The 23,200-nt window shown below is 41.8% G+C and overlaps 1 protein-coding gene across 4 annotated transcripts in view; it reads left to right on the forward strand.

Annotated features, from left to right (window-relative positions):
• TOM1L1 (target of myb1 like 1 membrane trafficking protein) overlaps positions 1-23,200 on the forward strand; it is a 277,135-nt gene that overhangs the window by 233,693 nt on the left and 20,242 nt on the right. For 3 of the 4 annotated variants that reach the window (XM_071816555.1, XM_071816553.1, XM_071816554.1), the window contains 3 exons: positions 19,458-19,574; positions 21,095-21,180; positions 21,329-21,413. In XM_071816555.1, coding sequence (XP_071672656.1) covers positions 19,480-19,574; positions 21,095-21,180; positions 21,329-21,413 — 266 coding nt within the window. In that variant the 5' untranslated portion in view covers positions 19,458-19,479. Of the gene's footprint in view, positions 1-19,457; positions 19,575-20,778; positions 21,181-21,328; positions 21,414-23,200 lie in introns of those variants that run through there. The other variant, XM_065852499.2, reaches the window with a different exon arrangement.

Below are 23,200 nucleotides of genomic sequence, written 5' to 3' on the forward strand. Positions count from 1 at the left end.
CTCCAGATTGCCTCTGCAAGTTGCAGGTTGAGGCCGGTGCTCCAGGTGCTTTCTTGGGCCGAGCTCACAAGCTCAGCATGCCAGACAGAGTGTTTTCTGGCCTGTTCTTATTAACTCCCCAGCTGGAGCATATCCCCCTATTTCTGATTATGTAAGCACACTATATACTGTGCTTTTGCAGAAAGAGCACAATGTTAGTCTAGGAACTGAGAATGAACCTGTGGTCTTTCTAACAATGTCTTAAGTTTTATTTGGCAGTAAATATATGTCCTAGAAATGTATTTCATTTTAAAGCAAGTTCCTTTTATATTCCACATACGTACAGCCAACATAACATCTAATTGTGCCAACACTGCATCTGTTATGACACAATAGATCCCTTACAGTATGTTTTGCATTCAGAATTGTATGTGGGACTTGACTGAACTCAAGGTTTAGTGAAATCATTAACCATGAAAGAAAGGAAAAAGGAAATGAAAGGCATGGGTTGTGTTTCCCACCTGCCAGACGCTGGTCAGTCCGCTTCTCTGTACCCTGGCATTCCCTTTGGGAAAACGGTACAAGCTATCTGACCGCATATGAATATGTGGTACACGTACAAAATACTGACACAAAAGTGCTACTTATCAGCAGTGGTGTATCTAAAAGGGACTGTGAATTTATCATGATTTATGCCTGTGTTATGTTTTAGAGCTTGCCCTGTCATATGGGCACTTTGCTGTTGGTGACAAGTAGACTGAGACTGCAATGTATGAGAAAGCTGGATCTGAACTTCGTTTGTACATTAAGTGAAAGGCCAAAATAATCTAAGTCTTCATGCTTGTTTTTTCAACTACCATCCCTCTTATTCTGGAGTAGCAAAGACAGCTTTGCAATGTCCTCCAGCTGAATTTGATACACAGAGCAGGACCCATTCTGCCAGTTTATGCACTATATGGAATTCCCCCTTGTCCTCCCAAGAATTACATGCTACATTTATGCCCTTTGTAAAGTCTCACTGAGAAACTGCAGGGTCCAGGATCTAGTGTGAAGCTCCTTTGCTGCATTGCTGCTGCTGAGCTGTAGCATAAAATTTGACATAGGATTATCTCTCTATAGTCAGCTGCAGGAGATGCCACATAGACACGCTGAACTAATTTGGAGTCAAGAGACAAATGACGCATGGCACCAATTCTTATCATCATTCTTTTAAAATAATTGAACTAGGAACATTCTGTTCCCTCTCTTTTATCTACTTATACAACAAATGTATTTGGGAGACCAAGGAATTCCTCTAATCATGCAGGAAAACAGATTCTGGTGTGCTCGGTGGCTCCAGCAAGCAGAGGGGGTTGCCCAAAGGTGTTTGCACAGAGATGGGGAAACTCCCTCCTTGGAGCAAATAGCTCGTGCGCTGCAGGTGTGCTGAGAAGCACGCAAGTATGAAGCTGCTGTTGTCAGCTTTATGTTGTCTCATATAAAGTCCTTTGTTCCCGAAATGTTACATAAAAAGGCCAGAGCATAAATTTACAGACGCCCAAAAGCCACTCTGCCCAGGGAATAGCCATACCCAAGAAATTTTATGTTCAATCAAAGAAATGAAAACTACTTACCATAGCAACCTTTGCATCCGTGATAGCTCTCAGGTAGGGAATGCTTCTTCAAAGGAATAAATGTGCTTTAAACTATTTTTTATGTACCACATGTCAGCTTCAGTCCTACAAACTGGTTTGTAGAGACCTTTGAAGTCTGTGAACGTGAGACTTGGTCTCTTGGCCTCCATTTTGTACTTCAAACAGCAGAGCGGTGGGCACGATGTTTCGGTCTGTCTCGCTCTTTAGCACCCTGTGCTCAATGGGGCCACTGATCAGCAGCGTCTGCCACAGGCCAGGCAGAGGACTGGCACCACGCTGCAGCTGAGACCCCAGGCGTGAAGCCACGTCAAGCAAGGGTCTCTGCTCTGAAGAACTCAGAATGTACCAATATGGATTCAGAGCGGCATCTGGGACATCGCTCTAGACCTTCTCTCTCTGAAAGTACTGAATTATTTTATAGTATAATATATCCAGACATGGTAATGAAGAAATATATCTTCCAGACTTCTGCCCTTATTCCTGGTTACTGAGTTTTTAGCATTCTGTACATGCTGCTCCAAGGACGATATTAACATGCAGCTTATTTCACTACAGAGGTGTCTGTGTTTTCAGATGTGCACAGTTATAAGGTGCTTCTGCTCAAAACTGTGGGGTTTTCAGGTCTCATTGTTTGTTCTGGGCCAGAGACAAGTGCCCCAGTGGCACCTCCAGCCTGCAGAGCTCTTGTGTTCCTGGGATGGAAACAAACGGGTGGTGGTGGCCACAGCAGCTGATGGTATTGCTGGGGTCTTCTCTTTCTCTCTGCTTGGCTTGAATTGGGTGAGTGAGACCACCTAGGGCTGCAGCATGGACCAGTCCCAGGTGACAGGAAGGTTCCCACTTTTTTTAGCAATAATGGGAAAATGATGGGCCACACTGATGGTTTTTAACACAGGTTGGAATTAAGGATTGCAGCACCTTGGCTCTGCCATGACTTGCTGTGTAAACCTGGACAGACATTGCCATAAAAAGTAACAGCTCCCTTATTTCATTATTCTTCCCTGTAATGTGCAGCCTTCTTCCTTACTTCTCCTCGTTGCAAATCATTATTAATATTTATACACTCCTTTGTTGTTTTCTGATAGAGACCGAATTCCAGTGCAGCAGTCACCCGCAACTGTCTTCCAGTTCTGCCTTCTGTAATTAGTGTTACCGTGCTATTCCCTAGACCTACCCGATACCATGGCAACATTATTTAATTGCAGAGTCAACTGGCCCACTCTGGAGGAGAACCACTGTGCGGTGTAGGATGGCTGGAGTCCTGTGTTGATTCTGGTCTCAGTGCTATCACGGGCAATTTCATGTTTTATTCTAAATCTGTAATAATTATAATTTCAAAAGCAAAAAGTACTGAAAAAGGAAAATAAGAACAATTAACTTCTTGTCAATGTCATGGCTATCAACTAGGCTTTCAAATAGTAAATAGTGTAAGTGGGTTGTAATTCATGGTGCCTTAAGAGATGTCACAGGGGGACACAATTGTAAAGAAACATACAAACAAGAGGCTTTGAGGCTCCATAAATTTAATGAGAAAGTCACATTAGTTTCAACAGGAGAAAGAAAATGATTGTGTGTCAGAATATTACTAAATTAAGTGGGGTTAGAACTTTACCTATGTGTATTGCTGACATTGGCTGGAGGTGTAAGCAGTTTTGCATTAGCATCAGATCATTTTTTCAGTAGCAACTGCCATGCACGCAGTGAGTTTTCCTCTTCTTCTGGCAGGAGAGATGCCACAATTATTATTATAATGTTATTTATCCTTTCTGAGGCTATAAAGTTGCTGAAGCAATTATTTTATAGGTTGCCTTTTCTTACTTCAGATCAGAATCAGCCATCTCAATTAGGTATAAATGCGCATACATGGAAACATTGTGGGCAAACTCAGCCTAAGACAGAAAGTCAGTCAGGGGAATTTCAACCCAAATGGTTTGAGTCTGCCAGAGTTACTAACAACAGAAAACAGTGTAATGGAAGATGTCAGGCAGCCGCACTCGTGCATACTGCTACCTGGCCTGCCTAAGGTGGGTATTTTATGTAACCAAATAACAAGATAAGCATTATTTTCCTTTTTACTCCCATTAATTGCTGTGCTGTTGCAGACATGTAATATGAGTTGACAGGAAGGTTTTTTCCTACCCTGTTCCAAATATTCTGAAATGTCATTGACTCTGGGAAGAGGTAAGAGGGGAGAACTCTTCCCCTACAATTTGTGCTGTATTTAAAGGGTTATTTCCCTTTCTCTGTGACCTCAGGACCGTCTTGCGTTCAGGCAATGCCAGCTCTTCTGCCTCTCCTGATCTTCTGCCCAGAACATGGCGTTATTTCAGACAGACTGGGAGTTCTCCTAATTAAAGTAGCTGTTTTATTGGAGCCCACATCCAACTGGATTCCAGATAATTTGGTCAGAGAACCTGGAGTTGCAGGAAGACACTGTGTTTATCCCCACTTTTCATTTTTTATTGTCGCTCCCTTCCTTTCCATAATATTTTAATCTGACCCTGATTTGACCCGGTATAATTCAGCAGGAACATATGCGGCACCTTGTTCTGCAGTTCCCCATATGGCACAGCGAGGGAAGGAAAGCTGGTGCCAATTGCAAATCTGATTATAGCCAAGCAAGGTTGCTCCATTATTGCGTTTGAAGCCATAATTAAATTTGCTAACCGTGAAGAGGTGCCAAACCTGCCATTTCTTTGGAAGATGGGACATCTGTTTAGTGCTAATGCTAACATGGGATTTGAGAGGAAACATCCAAACTTGCATCACATTCTGCTGTTTCATTTCTTCATTTTTTAAAAAAAAAACCCTTCCAATTAGTGGCTCCTTGGTTTCAGTTTTCCATTTCTTGAGGTATTTCTAAACTGACGGTTGCAAAAGCTCTGGCTCCTGTGCCAGATCCCTTCTGGAGATGTGGAGAGATGCATTAAGGCAGAGCTGCTGGGGGCTGATATGTTTCACACATTGAGCTGCTGCAGCTGAGCGGCTGCTGTTCAACCAACTGTGCCCAGGAGCTGCTGGGCTCTGATGTGTCCATACCCCCAGTCCTTCCAGAATGTGCTTCCCCAACAGATTTTCTAATAAATGGTTATTTTTTAGATGACAGCATCATTAAGTACGATCAAGTTTCAGAGTCAAAGCAGCCTCACACAATTTGCTTTCCCCTGCTCCAGTTTGCACGACCTCGAGTTCCTCTGTCTGCTGGTACTCTGCCCAGCACTGCCTCTTGCCTTGCCCTGGAGGCGCAAACATCCCTATAGGCATGGTTAAAATTGCAAGGGGTTTGAGTGATTTCAAAAGCTTTTTACTATTTGTTGCTAGTACTATCTCACCCAAGTTCAGTGTGGGACAGGGTTTCTGATGGGACACTATAGAAACCCCGGTACTGCGTAGGCTCATTTCACCTTTCCTGCAGGCTCCACCGAATTGCTGTGCAAAAAAAAAAGAACCGGGTTTTTCTTGCATCTGGCAGCATAAGAAAAACACCTTTACCTTAAAGTAGTGACGTGACTGCTGGTGATTTTTCTGCCATGTGATTCTGTGTTTTCAGTGCCTCAGGTCTGTGGTGACCGGCTAAATGTTGGGCTGACAACCTCTGGGTAGCTGAGAATGAACTTCACACCAAAGTTGGGGTGGGGGTGCCATGCTCCTGGTCTGATCTGAACCGGGTGAGAAAGAGGGTCAGCAGTAGCAGATGCAGAGCAATGCCGGCGTGTAAAAGCTTTAAGTGTATTTTAGTGATCGGGAGAAACACGAGCAGCTCACATGCTTACCAAATAAGCATGTGAGCTGCCTCTGCGCATTTCAGCATCCAGGTCATAGTGTGGGAGATAAAGCTCTGTGCTTTGACACTCAGTTCTGCCATCATTTAAAACAGACTTGATATGTGTATCTGCCTTTACATTTTTCTTCTTCACTTCCCTTCTGCTTCCCTTGCAGATGCTCAGAGCTGGGATTACTCACTCTTAAAATGATGACACAATTTGCTAAGTGGAATGTCAAAATACACGGGGGAGTTGGATACACTGTCTTGGTATACTTTTCCCCCAATGAGTTAATGTTTTTATGAGTTAATGTCCTTATTGTCAATATACAGCTGGGTTTAAAAAACTGAACATATAGAAAGTCTGTGTAGGAGGGAGAAAAAAGCAGCAAGGTTCAGGTAAAATGCCTCTAGAGATTCAGTAGGAGACAGGATGATGGATTCAGCCGTTCATTCCCAAAATATATAATGGCTGCAAGAACAGGAACTGAAAATATTATAAATTAAAACAGAGATTTCCATTATTACCTTCAAATGGCAGTTGAGAAATGCCTGAGGTTTAGGGTTGAGAGTGCTTATGTTAGGATCTGGCCTATAAGAACACTATTTGCTGCTGACAGGTATCAAAATGCAATGTAATTACGCTTCTAATCAGACATGCATGTTTCATAATCATATAACAGTTCCAAATGCATTTTTCCTCTTAGAGTTTTGGAGAGAGACACACACAACCTGAGACCCGAGAGACTACAATACAGATATATTTATAAGTACTTCTAAGCATGCATTTGACTGACAGCTTCAGAAGTGAAAAAAAACAGTATCTGGTGGTTTAAAGCACCTGCCTGGAAAGCAAAATTTCCTGATTCTCTTCTCTTTCCCCTTAGTGAGTGAGTCCACAGACAAACCAGGTAACACTTTGGCTCTTTCTACTGGCCAGCTAGAAATTCTAGTTACTCACCAGGGTAGTTAGATATCAGTTTCCAAAATCACAGAGTATTCTTTACAATTATTTTCAATATTAGAAAATATTTAAAGACTACTATGAACAGGGAAATGGCACATCATGGGCATGTTACTGGATGCTCTTATGAGTAACTTCTGAGTGTAAGTTCGTTGAGCTTAGAGTGGGACTTTTGCCCTGTCCTGTTTCAAGAGAGAGCATTACAAACACTGATTTTCCGTGGGTACAACTCCCCTTTAAGCGCTCGCCATCAGCAGCTGCAGCCAGAATTTCAAGAGCACAATATTAATATTGGCACCAAGAATGTGGTCAATGCATCTCTAGATCTAAGAAGGAGCTCACTGTGTTTTTTTAATTTCAACTGATCTGCACTTCTTTAAATGAAAACGAAGGGACTTCTGGTTTGTTTTCTGGGCTTATTAATATTCCCAGAACACTAAACTAAGGCCTGAGACTCATGGGCTCAGTCCCATCTCTTGAAATAGGATGACGACACAAGTTGTCTCCTGCAGGTTTTCAGTGAGCACCTCAGGATGGAGCATTGATTGCACATTCTGCCCCACGCTGTCTTTGTCTACAGGAGCGTTAGCATTCACAGTGTCACTCAAAGGGAACTTTTACTGCCCACAACAACCTATTTCTGTAGCAAAGGTCAGATTTGTTATCTATCAGGATCTAGCAGCACAGCGGAATAATGAGTTGCCACAATGAACTGGCCTTTTTACCTTCTGAATGGGCTTCTAAATCAAGCAGAGGGAGCATTGACTGAAAATCATTGGGTCTGTCTACTTGAAAGGTCATAGTCTGAAATACTGCAAGATAATTTCACCCTGGTTTATATAGTGAAGCAGCCTCTGGTACAAAACTCACCACCTACACCAGTTGTTCAGAGAGACTACTTCGATCTGTCACAGACCTAGAGTAGTAAATGGAAGACAGAAAACAATAATGACTTGTGGTTTGGTTTTTGGTTTTTTGTTTTTAAGGGTTTTTTTTTGCTGTGCAGCAAAAGCCACCATAGCTTGCAATGACTTTTGTTAGAGAAAGAACATTCTTCCTTCAAGTCCCAATGTATTCTTCACTGAATATAGAGTAGTGGGTTTAAAAATATATATATACACATATATATAAAAGCACCCCATGAAAATAAAGCTGAATACTCTATGTCTCACATGGTGCTCTCCAGAGGCAGAATCAAAGAAAAAGGAGTAAACTGTGTCTGACAGATGTTAACAAGCTACAGAGGCTCATTTTAATGAAGCACTGCAGCCAGTCTGTTGCAGTGAGGACATTATAAAGGAAAAAGGGAAGGGTACAAAGAATTGAATCTCATTTCTGAAAAGTATCCTGAATTGCTCTGATGACTTTCAAGTGAGCTAGAATACTATCTAGAATATGCTCTAGAAATTTCAAGCGAGCTAGACCACAAATTCCAAACGACAGTTCAGGAATTCGGTCCAACTCAAGCGGTTCTTCCCAGGGACACCCAAAACACCTCCCACCTTTCTCCGCAAAGGTCCAACTGGTGCTTTGGGCAGCTCTTGCAGCGATAAATGACCGTGTCCAGCTGCTTTAAACTACATCTTGTATTGCCTTCAGCCCACTTTTGTTTTATCTTGTATCACCCAGGGACATTCTGATCTTTCAATGCATCACATTTGAAACAATATTAGGAGGAATAAAATATTAATCTAAATGTAACAAAGAGATAAAGAAACAGATGCACAACGTAAAATGCTAACTTTAAATATTAAAAACCAAAACACACGAGTTGAGGGAACTTGTGGACCAGCAGTCTCAACATTTATTCCATATTATTATATTAACTTCAGGATTTAAATTTGGCTTTTGTTCCAAGTAGATTCCTTAAGGAGTTGTGGCTAATTTTCAACATATTTAAAAGTGTACACTGAGCCCTCCCAAAAGAGTAATTTCCTTAATTGCTTGGTACTGCTGCTTGGACTTATAATCCTTTTTTGAAATGACAAAGAGTATTCAAGTCAAGACATCTTCCCTACATGCAGCACCATAAAAGATTACCCTCTATGATTCTGCTGCTGCTGTTGACACAGTGGTCCTCTGCAAATTTCCTGATATTTCTGGAAAGGGATCTCTTTATAATAATATTAATGCATGCACGATCCCTACAAACCTTCACTTTAATCTTGCTTAAACAGCTAAGTTATTAAATAGTAATTCCTGGTGCTGGAAAAACATCATCGTCCCATGAGACGAAACAAGAACAGGGAATGTGTAAGGCATTGGCATTTTAAAGCTAATTTAAGGAGGATTCATCACAATTAGAAAAAGAGATAATGAGGGATATATGCAAATCATCTGGCTAATAGTCACCCACATTCTGCCACCGTCATCAGCATAGGTTAGAAGGACAAACTCCTGCCCTGTCTGCAAACACCAACGACACTGCCAAGCTGAGCGGCTCCAACATCACTTTCCCAAGAATCAGCGTGAGAGCAGCTGTGGGCAGGATTTAATAGCCCAAGACAAACTGAAATGTTATTGAAAAGAATAAGAGTTTTTCTATGGCTTAAGGCGATATAATTAACCTTGCCTTCCATCCCGGTTTAGCTACAGAAGAAATAATACCTAGGACAAATTTTATTGACTGCGCTCGTGTATTCTGCAGAGAAAGGCTTGTGAAAAGGTGAATGCCGGCTTAAGTCTTCATGATTAAGAAGTTGTTTAAGTTCCATCTCACAGGTGTTCTGCATCTCCGGCTCGAGCTGCCCATCTGTCCCTGTTGAACAGACTGGAGTGCACACACCACGTTCAGTGCTGATAATACTCTGCAGGCTCCGACCTCGGGCCTCCCTTCTAAAACTTCTGATTCCTTGTTCTCTTCTAGTGATTGTATAGTGATTGTATAGTATTCCTGTCCATGCTAAGCTAAATTTGTATGTGTGTGGATGGAGCAATGGGTAAATGGAAGGAAGAAAGTAAAGGAAGCAAGGCACGCAGGAAAAATAATAAGGTTTTTGAGATCTCTCCAGAAGTGGCATTAGCATTAAAAGAGAATGGCAACTACGCTTGGCAAGAGCTGAGCTGAAATCCGGATCAACGGTAGGGGAAAAAAGCAAATTGGGCCACGGAAAGCGAGCCATCTGATGGATGTGAGAGAGGTGGATATTTGAGAAGGTTAATCCTGATAGAGAAGGCAACAAAACATATGAAAGGAGTTTAATGTGTGCTAGTTTCCAGGGAAAATAAATAAATAACAGCCACGCTGCTACAGCAGCAAGCTTTAAATAATAGGCAAGATTTGGCTGACTAGATCTTCTCTGCAGCAATACAAACCACTGTACTATGGAAAATAAATCAGTAAAAGAATCTGTTGTTCTAGATTTGATTATTTCAGCTGGTTGTAGTTGCAGGTGAGACCTTGCAGAAGGGTCTCGTCAGGGTCTGGGGGTCCACGTGAAATGGTTTTAAGGTCTAATGAAAACGCCAGGTAGATTAGCTAAATATAGGCAAAAAAAATCAGTCCTTTTGGTGTTGGTGTCAGCTGGTTTCTCCAGTGTCATGTTTTGCTGTGTGTTTTTCTTGGGATTACAGAGAGGAATTACCAGGATTTTTAAAATACATTAGTCCAAATTTGGAATACTTACTTTATATATTGCCTTCATCTGGCAAATTAAATTTCAGGGCAATGCGAATTAGATTTTAGAGTAAGTAAAAGGGTCAGCCTGGGGGTTTCTAGCCTCATCAATAATGGAGCTTGTGTTCTAATTGAAATTTATTCAGCATATCCTGATTTAGGTGGATAATTTAACTCAGCAGCTTTCGAATTTGCTGAGACTGAAGGCTAAAGTCTCCATAAGTCATTTAAAACATTTTCCAAAAATTACCTGACTCATAACCAGGTGTTGTGCCAAAACCCTGGAATAGAATCGCTTCACTCCTCTCTAAGCCCTGCATGCTTTAGAGCCTGTACTGATTCTTTTTGAGTTCAGCTATAAATTGTTTGTTGTGACTGATAAGCTGGGCAGCAACAGACACACCATGCCTTTGTAGCTTCCAAGTGTGCTTCCTACTATAAAACCCAGCTTGATGCAAACTTAAACCCGAGCTGCCGATGTAGATTCTTAGTAGGAAAGCCCTCCGAGGAAGGGATGTGCATAGAAGAAAAGCAGAGTTGACTGAAATAAGGAGGTCCAAAATTAAATGTGGTGGTTTTGGTCTTTGTTATAAAATCGGGAGGTGATTCCTTTCCATCTTGAATTCTCCAGATCTGTTTGACCTTATTCTTCTCCTGCTGATCAGCTGCTTGGAGAGACGTTTTTTCTGTGCAACTAACTAGAAATCTTTCAGGAAGGTTTTGGTTGTGTATGTAGGGTATTGTAAGTTAGTGAGAAGTTCTGTATGTGTTCAAATACATATAAAACTTTAAACAGTTTGATTTTATGTATTTATTCTGTTGATAAATTATTCTTGTTGCTCTAATGAAGTTGAATATGCCCTTTCAGCACTTCTGCAGAACTAAAACCAGGGGTAAAGCAGAAGTAGTTATTAATCTTCTCTTGACAAAGAGAAAACATGTGTTTGCCTCATGGTCCATCCCTAGGCTAGAACTGAAAGAGATCCTGCTTAAGTTAGTGCAGTTTAAACTTGTCACTATTAGTGGATATTTGCCAGTCTGGTCTCAAAGTCCATCCCTGCTGCCCCTGCATCCTCTTGCAAATTCAGCTCCTGTTCTCTTTTCAGAGATCCTCATACCATTTTTCTCACCTTAGAAATGTTCAGTACTGCACTGAATTACATGACTAACATCTCACGGGCATGGTTTATTTCTTTAATAAGTACCAGGGGGTGGGAGTCAGAAATAGGAGATCACTCACTGTGCCACAGGGAGAATGTGGTGACATGAACACAGTCTCCGGCTCCTTTCAACTTCGTGACGTTTTCCCCTCCTCCATCCGCCTGGTCCCACAGCTTTGTAACTGTGTAGGGAATATTAAGAAAAACAGGTACCCAATATAGTGCAAACATTCTAAAGGAAGCATACAGTTATTGAAACCTGAAATAACTTGGTTTTGATATAAAACCACCACCAGATGAGCAAATCCAGTTGCCCGTAGCAAACAAGAGTTAATATCCTGCAAATCTTGCTTCGAGCAACACTAACTTCTGTAACAAGACTGAAAACCATGTCCAGTCCCACAGATGTTTTCTGCTTTTGGGCTGTTTTTCTTGTTTCTTCATCAAATTAGCTCTCTAGAGTCAAGATAAAGATGCAGATGTCTTGGGTATGTTTACATGGTGCATCAGGGATCTCTGACCCGCTCTGTTCCACGCACACAAACATGCACAGCTCCGTGTGAAGATGCCAGTTGGAATCTCAAAAGCAACACGTAAGCTGCATCTGGGCATCATTTGGCACACACTTCAGGCTCACTTCTCAGCGCAGGCTGTAAACGCAGCGAGGCTCCCTCCGGTTCCAAAGCCAAGCTGGCCCTGGACATTTACAGATCTCCACACTGAGTATTTTTAGACTCCTCGTTTTCCAACAGTTGTTTTTGATTCTGAATTGGAGCATTTTCGTGTCTCTCATGGCATAAGGTTTATTTGAGATCTTACTTTTAATTCTAGCATTTTTCTGTTCATAAATACAAGGTTTTCTAAATGGAAATGGGTTTTGAAATAAAAAGTTCTCCGTTTTCAGGCAACATTTAGAGAATAGAGAAGCACCGAGCATTTCATAACTTCTCATTGGTTCTTATTCCCTGAAACCTAGGGGCTAAAATCATCATTATTTCCATAGCACCTTAAAGACATCGACAAGGACTGAAAGCAGGGGGAAAACACTGCATCACAGTCCATATACTTACTTTCTACTAAAAAAAGGCAAGTAGGTATAACTAAAAGCCAGACAAAATGGGACGTAATTCCCAGATGTATTCGTGGATGTGTCCCCAAGCCCTCTGGTACTGCAGCACAGCTCTGGGGACCCCGGGGTGGGAATGACCCGAAAGGGCACCCAAGAGGTCTTGTCGTGATTCTGAGAAAAAGCAATGGTGTCTTCACATGTCCTATTGTTGTTCACGCTGTCAAATCATGTGGAGATGAGTTCTTTCCCCAATGTATATTAATCAAAATGGCTCAATCTGCAACGTAGTCTTCACATGTAAGAAATATCTATCAGGAATTTCTCTCACTGCGTACTGGCCTGCTGGGCACAGTATGTAAATCTCCCGCTGGATTTGACTTCCAGCAGGAATCTGTGAAAGGACACATCACTAACTGTGCACTTGTTTTTGCATAGCAGATTTGTGCCTTCCTGGAATAGACCCACTAGTCAGCAGCAGCATCTGGTATCATCAGAAAGTTCTAAACAAATACAGTATTAGAGCAATCTGTTCATCCTAGAAGAATTTTAGATCCTTTTGCTGTTTCTATTTGTGGAGCGGTTGTTCTTTTACCCCATACAGCTTGCATAGAGATAAAGAAGCAGAACAAATAAGTTGGTTGTGGGGTTTTTTTAATCTGAAAATCTAAGTTATTAAATCATTTAAGCACTTGTCTAAACTCAGTGGGTTTTAAGAAGACGTAGCCACATGCTTAAGGTAAGTAGGTACTTAATACCTTTTGAAAAAAAGAAAGTATATTTAAGGAAAGCACCTAATGATAGAACAGTACCTTTATGCTGTGTTTAAGAGGCTTCAGTTCAATGCATAAGCATGGTATTAACGTTCTGAGATCAATGTTGTTAGTTCTCTTGCACGCTGCAGAGAGAAAGCACGGGAGCAGTCTCAGGATCACATCTGCCGGAGCACCGTGCACAGCATCTGTGCCTTTGCATCTACTACCGTTATGTTGCTGTTTCAGGCTGTGGAAATAGAATTTATTTCCTATATTATATCTGTATTCCATTTGCACAGGACTTACTAAAAAACTAGAACTGGTGCAAAACACTGAGAAACTAGTGATCGCTTTCCTTGTGTGCAGGTAAACGCACATCTATATTCAGAAATCTGCTGACAATATTGCACAATATTGCATATTTTCTGCAGTTGATTTGAGCAACAGGAACAGCAAGAATCTAACTGCAGCTTAAGTACCCAGTTCACAAGATGATTGTGCACTGTTAACTGAATCAAAGCTAAGACTAAGCACTTCTTGAAGCTTATTACCATTCAAGTGAAACCAGTTAAAAAGTGAGCATCAATTTAGAGCTAGTGACCTTGAGCTGTGAATGTTATATTATCAGATGCAGCTGAAAACAGATTTGGCTTAGCTGAGGGGCAGGCACAAACTCACAGTAAAGAAATTATAAGTAACGAGCCACTGCATGAGAGGCTCTGCCTTGCTTTCAGCCCACATTCCCCATGAAATCAGAAAATTGATGGTAAATGCACAACATCTTATTGGGCATGGGTGGTTAGAGAATTCCAAATTGAAAGGGGCTGGGGTTATTCTTGCCTAGCAGATGAAACACTAACTATATTTCAGTGCATTTGTGTATAGCAATGGAAAACATAATTTATCTGGGATGTCAGGAATAGCATTGGTTTTTATTAACCTTAAATAAGGATAGGAGGCTTTGCTCTACTGCTATGTATGGACGTGTACCATTAATTCCTGTGCATATATATAGATACAGAATTAAGACAGTACTGGAGATTCCTCAAAACCTTGCTAGGAGAAACCTGTTATGAGCTTATAGCAGGTATTTATTTTATGTTTTAAAAATTCAATAGACTCCAGTTAATCTGCCCTCTGGTAATCCACAGAATAGTGATTGAGCCAGACACTTAGCTGGTGTAATGTAGTGAAGCTCTTCTGAAAGCAACAGGCTCCTGCTCTAAGATATAAGAGGCTTAGGCTCAATTCCCTGATTTACCACAGATCTCTTGTGTAACCCTGGGCAAATTCCTTATTTCTAGATTAAAAAAACACAGGGTCCACAAGCATCAAATAAAGTTTGAATCCTGACAATGCTCAGACTTCCCACATGGTGTGTAAGGAGAGCAGGGCTCATTAAATGGAATGCAAAGTAAAATATGCAGTGGCCAGACATTAAGGAGGCACCTGCAGCATCCTCACATCATTTCTATATGGCTTTGGGAAGCCAATTCTATGAAAGAAGCCATAATCTTAAATAGTTCTAGTAAGAATTCTCTGATATTGCTTCCATCAACAGCAGAGCACATGGTTTCTTACTGTTCCTCAAAACAGGTGTGAATGAGGGGCCAAGTTTTTCAGTTCAGTTATGACAAAAGTCTTTGTGAGCAGGCATGGAGGCAAAATTTTCCAGTCTCTGGTCAAGCCGCGGCTTGCAGCATGTATCAAGCATCAGATCTCTGGAACCTGGTCATCAAAAGAGCGACTGTGGAGAAATTAATGACTCTAACATTTCATCTTTCTGCTGTTGCTTCATGACCTCAATACGGAATTGGAAGGTAGATGCATTAAGGAGTATAAAGCGTTCTGATCCTGCAGCAATGGGGACTATGTAAGTAGCTGAAATTAATAGATGCTGTCATTTATAATTGTGGAGAGTTTGAGCACCAGAGTGCGTTGCAAGTAAGCGTGGTGGGAAGGTTGGAGCTCTTTGGGGTTAATAGACTGATCTCTGATCCGTACAGGTAGAGCTGTCTGGGGGGTCATTGCACAGAGATGAGCCAGACAATAAAGGTCTGTCCTGCAGACAAGACTGCAGAATAGGCACCTTCGTGGCAGTGAATGACATACAGGATGTATTATAGGTGCTCTGTCAGCAAGTGGTCAGGTGAGCAGTGATGTCAGAGCCCTTTTTGTAGCTTTGTCAAGTGACTGAAGTTAGTAAAATTATGACAACATTTGGTGTCCCTTGTAAGAGATGAAAATTAGCCTTTTACTTCATGGTCTATATATGCTCAGTTTGAGTAACAATAATTGTAACCAACTAGTTCCTTCATTTACCTTGGCATTACATTATTGTTTTTAAATAGTGGCTTTCCTTTTTTAGAGGAAAGAGGAGTCAAATGAACCCAGCAAAAGCTATAAACCAAATTACGAACACAGGTTTATAAGCTTCTTTATCTTTAAAAACTAGACAGAGCAATATCTGTTGCTATTGTTGTTTTTATCCTGAGAAGCCACCCTGCACTACAACATACTGAACGGTACTATGTCCACTGCTCACTGTGAAACAGCTATACATCCGTGAGTCATTTGGTTAATCATTTCTGAGCTTTTATGCCAAGCACCTGCCTTTTAATTTGCTACAACCAACCTGAAACATCTGTCAATTTTTTTCCCCATGAATTAATAACTGTGTAATTAAAATCCAGCAGAGAGCTCAGCTGCAACTCCTGGTTAATTAGGACAGGAGATAGCCGTGTGAGCAGCGTGGCGTTACATCAGTTGGAGAAGGTTTGGATTTGAACCAGGGCTCTGGGGGTGACACGGAGCTTCCAGTCTATGATTTAACTGTGAAGCTTTGGGATACTTGTTCCTGTAGCCAGTACATCTATTTGTGGGCAAGCAAATATTGCTGAAATTACTTAATCAGGATGAAGTGCCTGAAAACTACTTTCTTTAAATGGGTGTTTTTAAAGGATCTGCTTTTAGTTCTTGCTATTCTCCAAATACTAAGAAAAGGAGAAGAAACAGTGCTGAGCTAAGCTCTTGCCTAGAGCTGGTTTGTCCTTCAAGTGGCAGTGGGAGTGTCACAGAGAGAAAAATGACCTTCTGGGTAAAGGCCATACCTGCTGCTAATGTGCAAAGGTTGAGGGTTTCAGTTTCTTCCACAATTGCTTTCTACACTGATAATTGAAATGGCCTGCAAGTAATCAAGATTGTTCCTGGTACTGAAAATACCAGTTTGATTCAGGTCGATGCAGGTTTATGCCTGCAGCTTTTGGAGTAATTCTTATACTGCATACATGACATGTAAAGATTTGGGGATTGGTTTTACGCTTTTTATTTTGTTTTAGAACAGCAGACAGAAATATTTGTTGTTAGATCACATTTCAGCACACCTATAGATGAAAATATCTATCTGAAGACCTCATCACTTGTCAAGACTTTTTTTTGTTTTTACAATGTGCATCAATTAATACCACAGAATTCCTCAAGCTTCTTCATTGAAGGCACAGGAACTTGTATTGCAGCTGAGATGTGAAAGATTTTTTTCATGAACTTCAATAATTGGAAAAGAAAGTTAAGCTAAAGGTGTAGCACACTATGTATGCCATATGTATTCTAAACACCCTCCTGTGTACCACAGAGAAGATAAAGTGTCATGGTAACTCTGAGGGTATTCCTGTTTTAACCAGGCAATTGCATTTTACTACTGTCCAAATTCATGAAGGATCCCCTACAAAATAAGCTTCTTTAAATAGCCTGTGATGTACAGAGATGTTCGGTCAATTCATATGTTCTTCATTGTCAGCTTAAATACAAAACAGTGATTTGCCATTTCCCTTCGCAGGCAAGATGATAGAAAAGTTTCCAAGTTCTCATATGCTAGTTTGCTATAAATCTGAATAACTGAATTCATACCTTGAGCTTGCTCTTCGCGCAGCAGTATATATCTAGCAGTTGCATTCCATTCATGGGAAATCTATCTGCAATTCCTATAATTTGAGATTCAGAGAGTTTTTTTATTTCTTTATAAGTTTTCCTGCGAGATTCAAGCAGAGGATTTTACCTTCCAGCAAATAAGGTGTATTTAATAATTAATCTCATACAGATAAGTTGAGTCAAGATTCACAGTATTCTACAGTATAATGATTTCACCATTTGTTTATAAATCTAGAATCCATTGCAGGAAAATATGCCTCTGGAGAGAAGCCGGGGGAATTGGACAATGCATCTTCGTCTCTGAGAAGGTGAACTTGAGAAAAGGCTTTGGTAACTTTCCTTAAGTATACAGCAGAATATTTATCTCCAGGATTGATTCAGGGAAAAAGGAAGATTGTTTCCTGAAAGGAAGAGGAGGAGAAGCAGGACAGTTTTTCAATTATCACCATATCATGAGGGTAGAATCCCAGAGGGAGGGAATATATAATGTATTAAACAAACAAACAACAAAACCACAACAACTTATTTCTGAGATCATTTACACTCATACCTAAGTAAAACAAGGTGCACATGGTTTTAGTTTCAAATTAGCTGTGACTCCCACAGCCTGTTATTAAAGAAAATGGTTTTCACTTTGAATTCTCAGTGTTTCGGAAGAGGGAGGAATTCAGATTTGTCACAGTTCACGTGAAGGTCCCAGGGCAGTGACCATGATCCGTGACTGTGTGGTCAGCCCAGGACCGAGGGGAAAAAACCTGACTGGCATCCATTTATCCTAAAGAAAACCACAGCACTTACCCTCTTCTACCTTCTGAGAGCTTTGCATTGCATATACAGGTTGGTTTTGGTTGGTTGGCTTCTTTATTGGTGGTGGGGTTTGGTTTTACTTTTTTAAATTTCAAATGATAAGAAAGAACTATAATGCTAAAGAGCCGCATGCATCCAAACCACACCGTGCATATGAGAAAACCCAATGTGGCTGATAGGGTATTGCCCTTCCGATAAACCATTCTTTACTTTGAGAAGCCACCGCGTGAAAAATGAGATTTGTTGGACAAGTTTGCCCTCTGCAGGCACAGCCACCTCCTCCTTCCCTGCCAGCCTTGCTCCCCTTCGCTACACAGACAAAATAAACATGCTGCTAACACGGTGCTTTGGATTTATTGTTTTATATATATAAAATAGTAATTACTTAAATAGATATTTGGGGACGGCTCTTTTTTCTTAGTGAAACTGGGTCCCAAACATTAATTTAATTTGCCCAAATAGCTCCTGATTAGGTTTGCTGTTATCTGAAGGCAATGAGCTAATGGAGATGAGGCAGAAGGGATTTGATTTACAGCCCTCTGGCTGTTTGTTCAAGTCGAGCTACCAGCACAGGCCATAACCAGCATCTGGTCTAATGAGCTACAGTGAGAATCCTGCTGATTGTATCTTTGTTGTACTGGATAACGAGGAGGAAACACACTAAAATAGACTGCTGGTAAAGACACCGAGAGTAAATGCAGCTCTTGGGAGATGGAGGAGGGAATACTTTGCAACTCCTCACCTAATCTCTGCTGAATGATCTTTTAAGAATCTCGTTTCTAAACTAAACCAAAAATCATCATCGTGGTTTATAATTTTCATATAATAAATAACAGCAGGTGCAAGTCAGTATCATAAATCAGTTTATACGACAGCTGTTCAAGTATTTCACTCAAAGTGTTGTGTGTGTATGTGATTCCTTGAAAGCAGGACCAAAGACTAAATAAGGTAAAGCCGTGATTTTAAAAAAACACGCAAACAAACAAACCTGAATTAATTATATATATATATATATACACACATATATATCTCTGAGCATTAAACCAGCAAAATTAGATTGAAAAAATCTCTGCATAGCTATAACAATTAGGGATGTGATTTTATATTTGTAATTGACACAGCAGCATCAACAAAATCTCTCCTACAAACAGAATTACATTGACAAGCCTGCTTGTGTTGGTATAATACATGTTAGCACAAGAGGCAGACACAAATCACGACACTAAACGCTCTTGTTTCAAAACATTTTGCAAAGAGAAATTATTTAGCCTCTTGCTTTTTTTTTTATATCATACCATGTGTGCTTGCAAAAGAGGGAAAATGCCCCTTAATAGTAATAATTAAGTAAAATAATGTATCTGCAATCATAGTAAAATTCCAAGAAGTGCAGTAGGATCCTCCTGGGACACTTTGACCACCAGCTCATAACTACCAAGGACTCCAGTCCAGAGAAGGCTGAAGAGTTGGGCAGGCTTGTCTCAATTAGAATTTGAAGCCCACTAAGAGTTCATAGATCTAGACCAGTAGCTGATTTCAATGAGTACCTTTAATCAGTGAATTCCAATGAAAAAAAGGCTTCATCAGTTTTTTTCCCCTGAGCAGCTCAATGAAATATGCTCTCTGAAACAGGATCTGACTCACACTGCAGGTTTAACAAGGGCTAATTTAAACAGGTCCTTCTTTCGGTTTCAGTGTTAAAGAGCAAATGAAATTAACATCTAAGGTTAGAGGATGTCTTTCAAAATTCTGCAACCAAGAGTAAACAAACAACCTCCTGTTTTGACAGATGATGCCTGGCTTATAACCAAATGACAAGACTAACAGAAGCGTGGAAAATTGAAACAGTCTCAACTGGAGCCTCACCAGGCTGTTTGATGAGCTCCAGCCATTTACTACTGAGAAGGTAAGAAAGGCTCAGCTCCCACATTCATTGTACATGATCGACTGCCCCAAAAGTTCTTGCAATAACTTGCTTTTTATAGAGCAGGTAGACAAAAATGTTCTTCTCCAATCTTCATGTTAAAGCCATCCAGTAGGTGGGGCCATAGAGTCATACAAAACGCGAAAGAAAGTAAAATGAGTTTATCCTAGGAAGAGCTCTCCTAATCTGTGCAAACACAGCTTTGTTAATTCATGAAATTCTAATTTCAGGCAAATAACTTATTTGGTTATAGCATGTTCTGACTGTACGACTGATTAAGCTGTACTCAAACTCTAGTTAATGTGATTCTGTATTTGATACTGAAATAATTACAACTCTCAGTCAACTAAAATTACAGCTGAGATTTTCATTCATGCCACATTGGTTCCCGAGTATTATATAGGTCTGAGATTGAGTCAGACTTGTGATCAAGCGACACAATGGAAGTCATTGATAGTAATCGTAGCAAGAAAATCCCACAAGTGGAAATGTGAGTGCGGTGAGAGGAATGTGTTAGTGGTTCCTACATAACATGAAGGTTGACTTTATGAATGTAATTCACATGCACTGGTTTGCTTTCATTTGCTTTGGTTTTCTTCCCTGCTTATTTGAGACCTGTGCATCTGTTCCTGTTAAATCTGTGAAACAGCAAATAACGTATGGGTTTGAGAAAAAAATGAACGTTGCAGGAGCAGCGGTAATCAATTTAACAAGCAAAATGCATCGCGTACCAGTTTAGAAGTGTACATTCTATCCTGATGCATTTGAAAAGCCTAATTTTCTGTGGTTTCATCCTTGAAGTGAAGGTCTTAACACTTATATGGTAAAGCTGATCCTTTAAAGCCAGTTCTGCTATAGAAAGTTCTTCAAAATACTGGAAAAAACAAAATTGCCATCGTATTTTTTGTGCCACCGATGAGCTCCTTGGAGTGAGTGCTGCCAGGCAGGTGGTTTTTGCCCTTTTCCTCTGAAGTTAACATAGGTTTCCAAGTTACAAGTGCCAACAGATGGGCTGGGGCCCCCTGGGTAGGTTCGATCCAGATGTTTCTGATCTCTGCTTTATGAAATACCACGTTCCTCGTGGTTTCAGCCATTTAGGAGGTTGCGGTGGGAGCGCCGGGTTTGCTATGAGCGCGGGGGGCCCGCCACATGTTAAACAGCGGCTGAGGAGAAGGTACGTGGGTACGTGACCCCGCGTGGAAATCAGCGGGGGCTGTGTGGGGCTCACCCGTCCGGGATGGGCAGCCGAGAGGGGCTGGAGCCCCTGGGCGGGCAGGGCCGCGCTCCGAGCCCGAGGAGGCTGTTCCCGTCCCCTCTGCTCCGCGGGGGCGGCGCTGCCCGCCCGGCCCGGGTGTGATCGGCAACCGGGAGCCGCGACGGCACCTGGAGGCGGCTCCACCCCCGTCCCAGGAAGGGAGCGACCAGCCGGGTGGGAGGGAGGGAGGGAGAGGAGCGGAGCGGCCGGATCCGACGGGACGAGACGAGACGGGGCTGCCCCTCAGAGGCTGCGCGACCCCGCGGGCAGCGGCCATGGCTTTCGGGAAGGCTCCGAAGGACCCGTTCAGCACCGTCGTGGGCAGCCTGATCGGTGAGTAACGAGGGGAGCCGGGGGACGCCGGTCCCCGTGATGGAGGCGGCGGGACGGTCCGTCCCCGCTCTTCCCGGCCGGCCCGGTGGGGCTCGGCGGCGCTCGGAGTCCCCAGCCGGCTGTACCGCGGGTCCCCTTGGCTTTGCAGAGCGGGCGACGTTCGGAGCGCTGCAGACGGAGGAGTGGGGGCAGTTCATGCACATCTGCGACGTGATCAACACGACGGAGGAGGGGTGAGCGGGGCCTGGGGGGGTGTCCCGGAGTCAGAGCGACCGGCAGCGTTGTGACCTGTCCCCTGCTCCTGGGGGAGATGAGAACAGCCGGGTTTTATCACAGGGTAGCACCATCATTGCTGGAGGGCAGGGCATAATGGAGCAGGTGGCCTGTGATGTGTATGTAAAGTTACCCAGAACAAAACAGCAGCAGGGAGCAGGTGTCTTTGGTTCTAGGGAAGAGTTTTGCCGATTTTGGTGCCTCTTGCTTAGCCATCAGGACTTGCAGGGATTAGACTTGTGGTCCCTTCCCCATAGACAAGCCTTAGAGAAAGGTGATAATGTAGGTTTCTCATCTAAGTTGAACATATTTCATATAGCCTGTATCACTTTTTAAGTGAAGTAACCACATGCTCCGCAACATTCAGCCTGGAAGAGACCTTGAGTGTTTGGTTGCCAACAACACTATTTAAAACTCTCTGCTTTTGACTGAATCACAGTTCCCTATTATTCACTTTCGTGGGAACAGAAGTGGCTCCTTGCACTGAACGGCCCCATTCTGGTTTGCTCAGCCACTTGCTGTTCTGTGTGTCCTTGCTCCCACACGTAAAAGGAGGAGATTTACTCTTGTGCGAGCTCTGCTGCAGCGTTGCATTGCAAGATATTGCTGCTAGCAGTGGCAGATTTTAACACCAACTGGACAGCTTTCTCCAGGAGACTGAGGTATGCCTTGGTTTCTGTGCAGGTTTCTTTTTTCTTATCAGTTTTTCCTTCCTTTCTTTTTTTTTTTTTTTTTTTTGAAGCCCACACTCTCACCTGTGGTTCTTAGAGCTTGGAAGGTTGGTAATAACTCCCTTCTGCTCATTGCCATTAGCAGCAGCACGCTTTGACCCTCAGCGTTAGTTTTTACGGAGAGCTTCTACGCAACAGAGCTTTTTTAAATAAACTACTTCCTCTTGTGCACAGCTTATGCTTACAGAGGAACTCCTCAAAACTTCCTCCTAGGCAACTACTACTAGTTACACTCTGTAACAGGATACGAGGAACAGCAGAACTGCTGTATCTAATTAGGCAAATGGTTATTTTAATGCAATATCCAGCTTCTGACCAGAGCATTTGCAGATGCTTCAGTAAGAGAAGCAGGAATGGAATAGTGGTAGGTACAGCTTTCTGCAAAGGAAAGTTTTCTTCTCTGCTCTTGTCCATCACTTGATGCTCAACTGGTATGACTGGGCGTGACAAAGGATTAAGAAAAATAGAGCAGTCTCTTCTTTCTTCTGATGAAATAAGACAACATTCAAACTGAAAAATGCAGTAATGGTAAATACCCATTTAATTTCATTGGCTTTGAAACCTTTTGGGTAAGGATTTATTTTTTTCGTATTGAAACATTGTGTTTATGCCTGTTGCTCCATCTGAGGTGCTAAAGAGATCCTGAAGAGACTTTAGGATATCTTGTTTTTGTTGATCACAAATGTTGAGCTGGCCCTAATAATTGAACACTATGGATAGCCCATAGTAATCAGGCAAAACTGTTTCCTGCATGTGATAAGTTTGATACCATCATCCATCCTTTTCCTCCTACAAAGATAGTTAAAAGATATGGGGTGTATATATAGAAATCAAAATGACTGGGCCAGAAATGCCACTATCTCTGGGGTGGAATGAGTTGTCCATCCATACATGATAATTACTCAGATGAGTTAAAAGCATCCTGCAATTAGAAGATTGGAAGCTGACCAAGACACCTCTACCCCTGACAGCACTCCCAGGAGAATATTTTTTAATTGTATCATACATGATACCAC

This window comes from Patagioenas fasciata, chromosome 18 (assembly GCF_037038585.1).
Source record: "Patagioenas fasciata isolate bPatFas1 chromosome 18, bPatFas1.hap1, whole genome shotgun sequence".
Lineage (NCBI taxonomy): Eukaryota > Metazoa > Chordata > Aves > Columbiformes > Columbidae > Patagioenas > Patagioenas fasciata.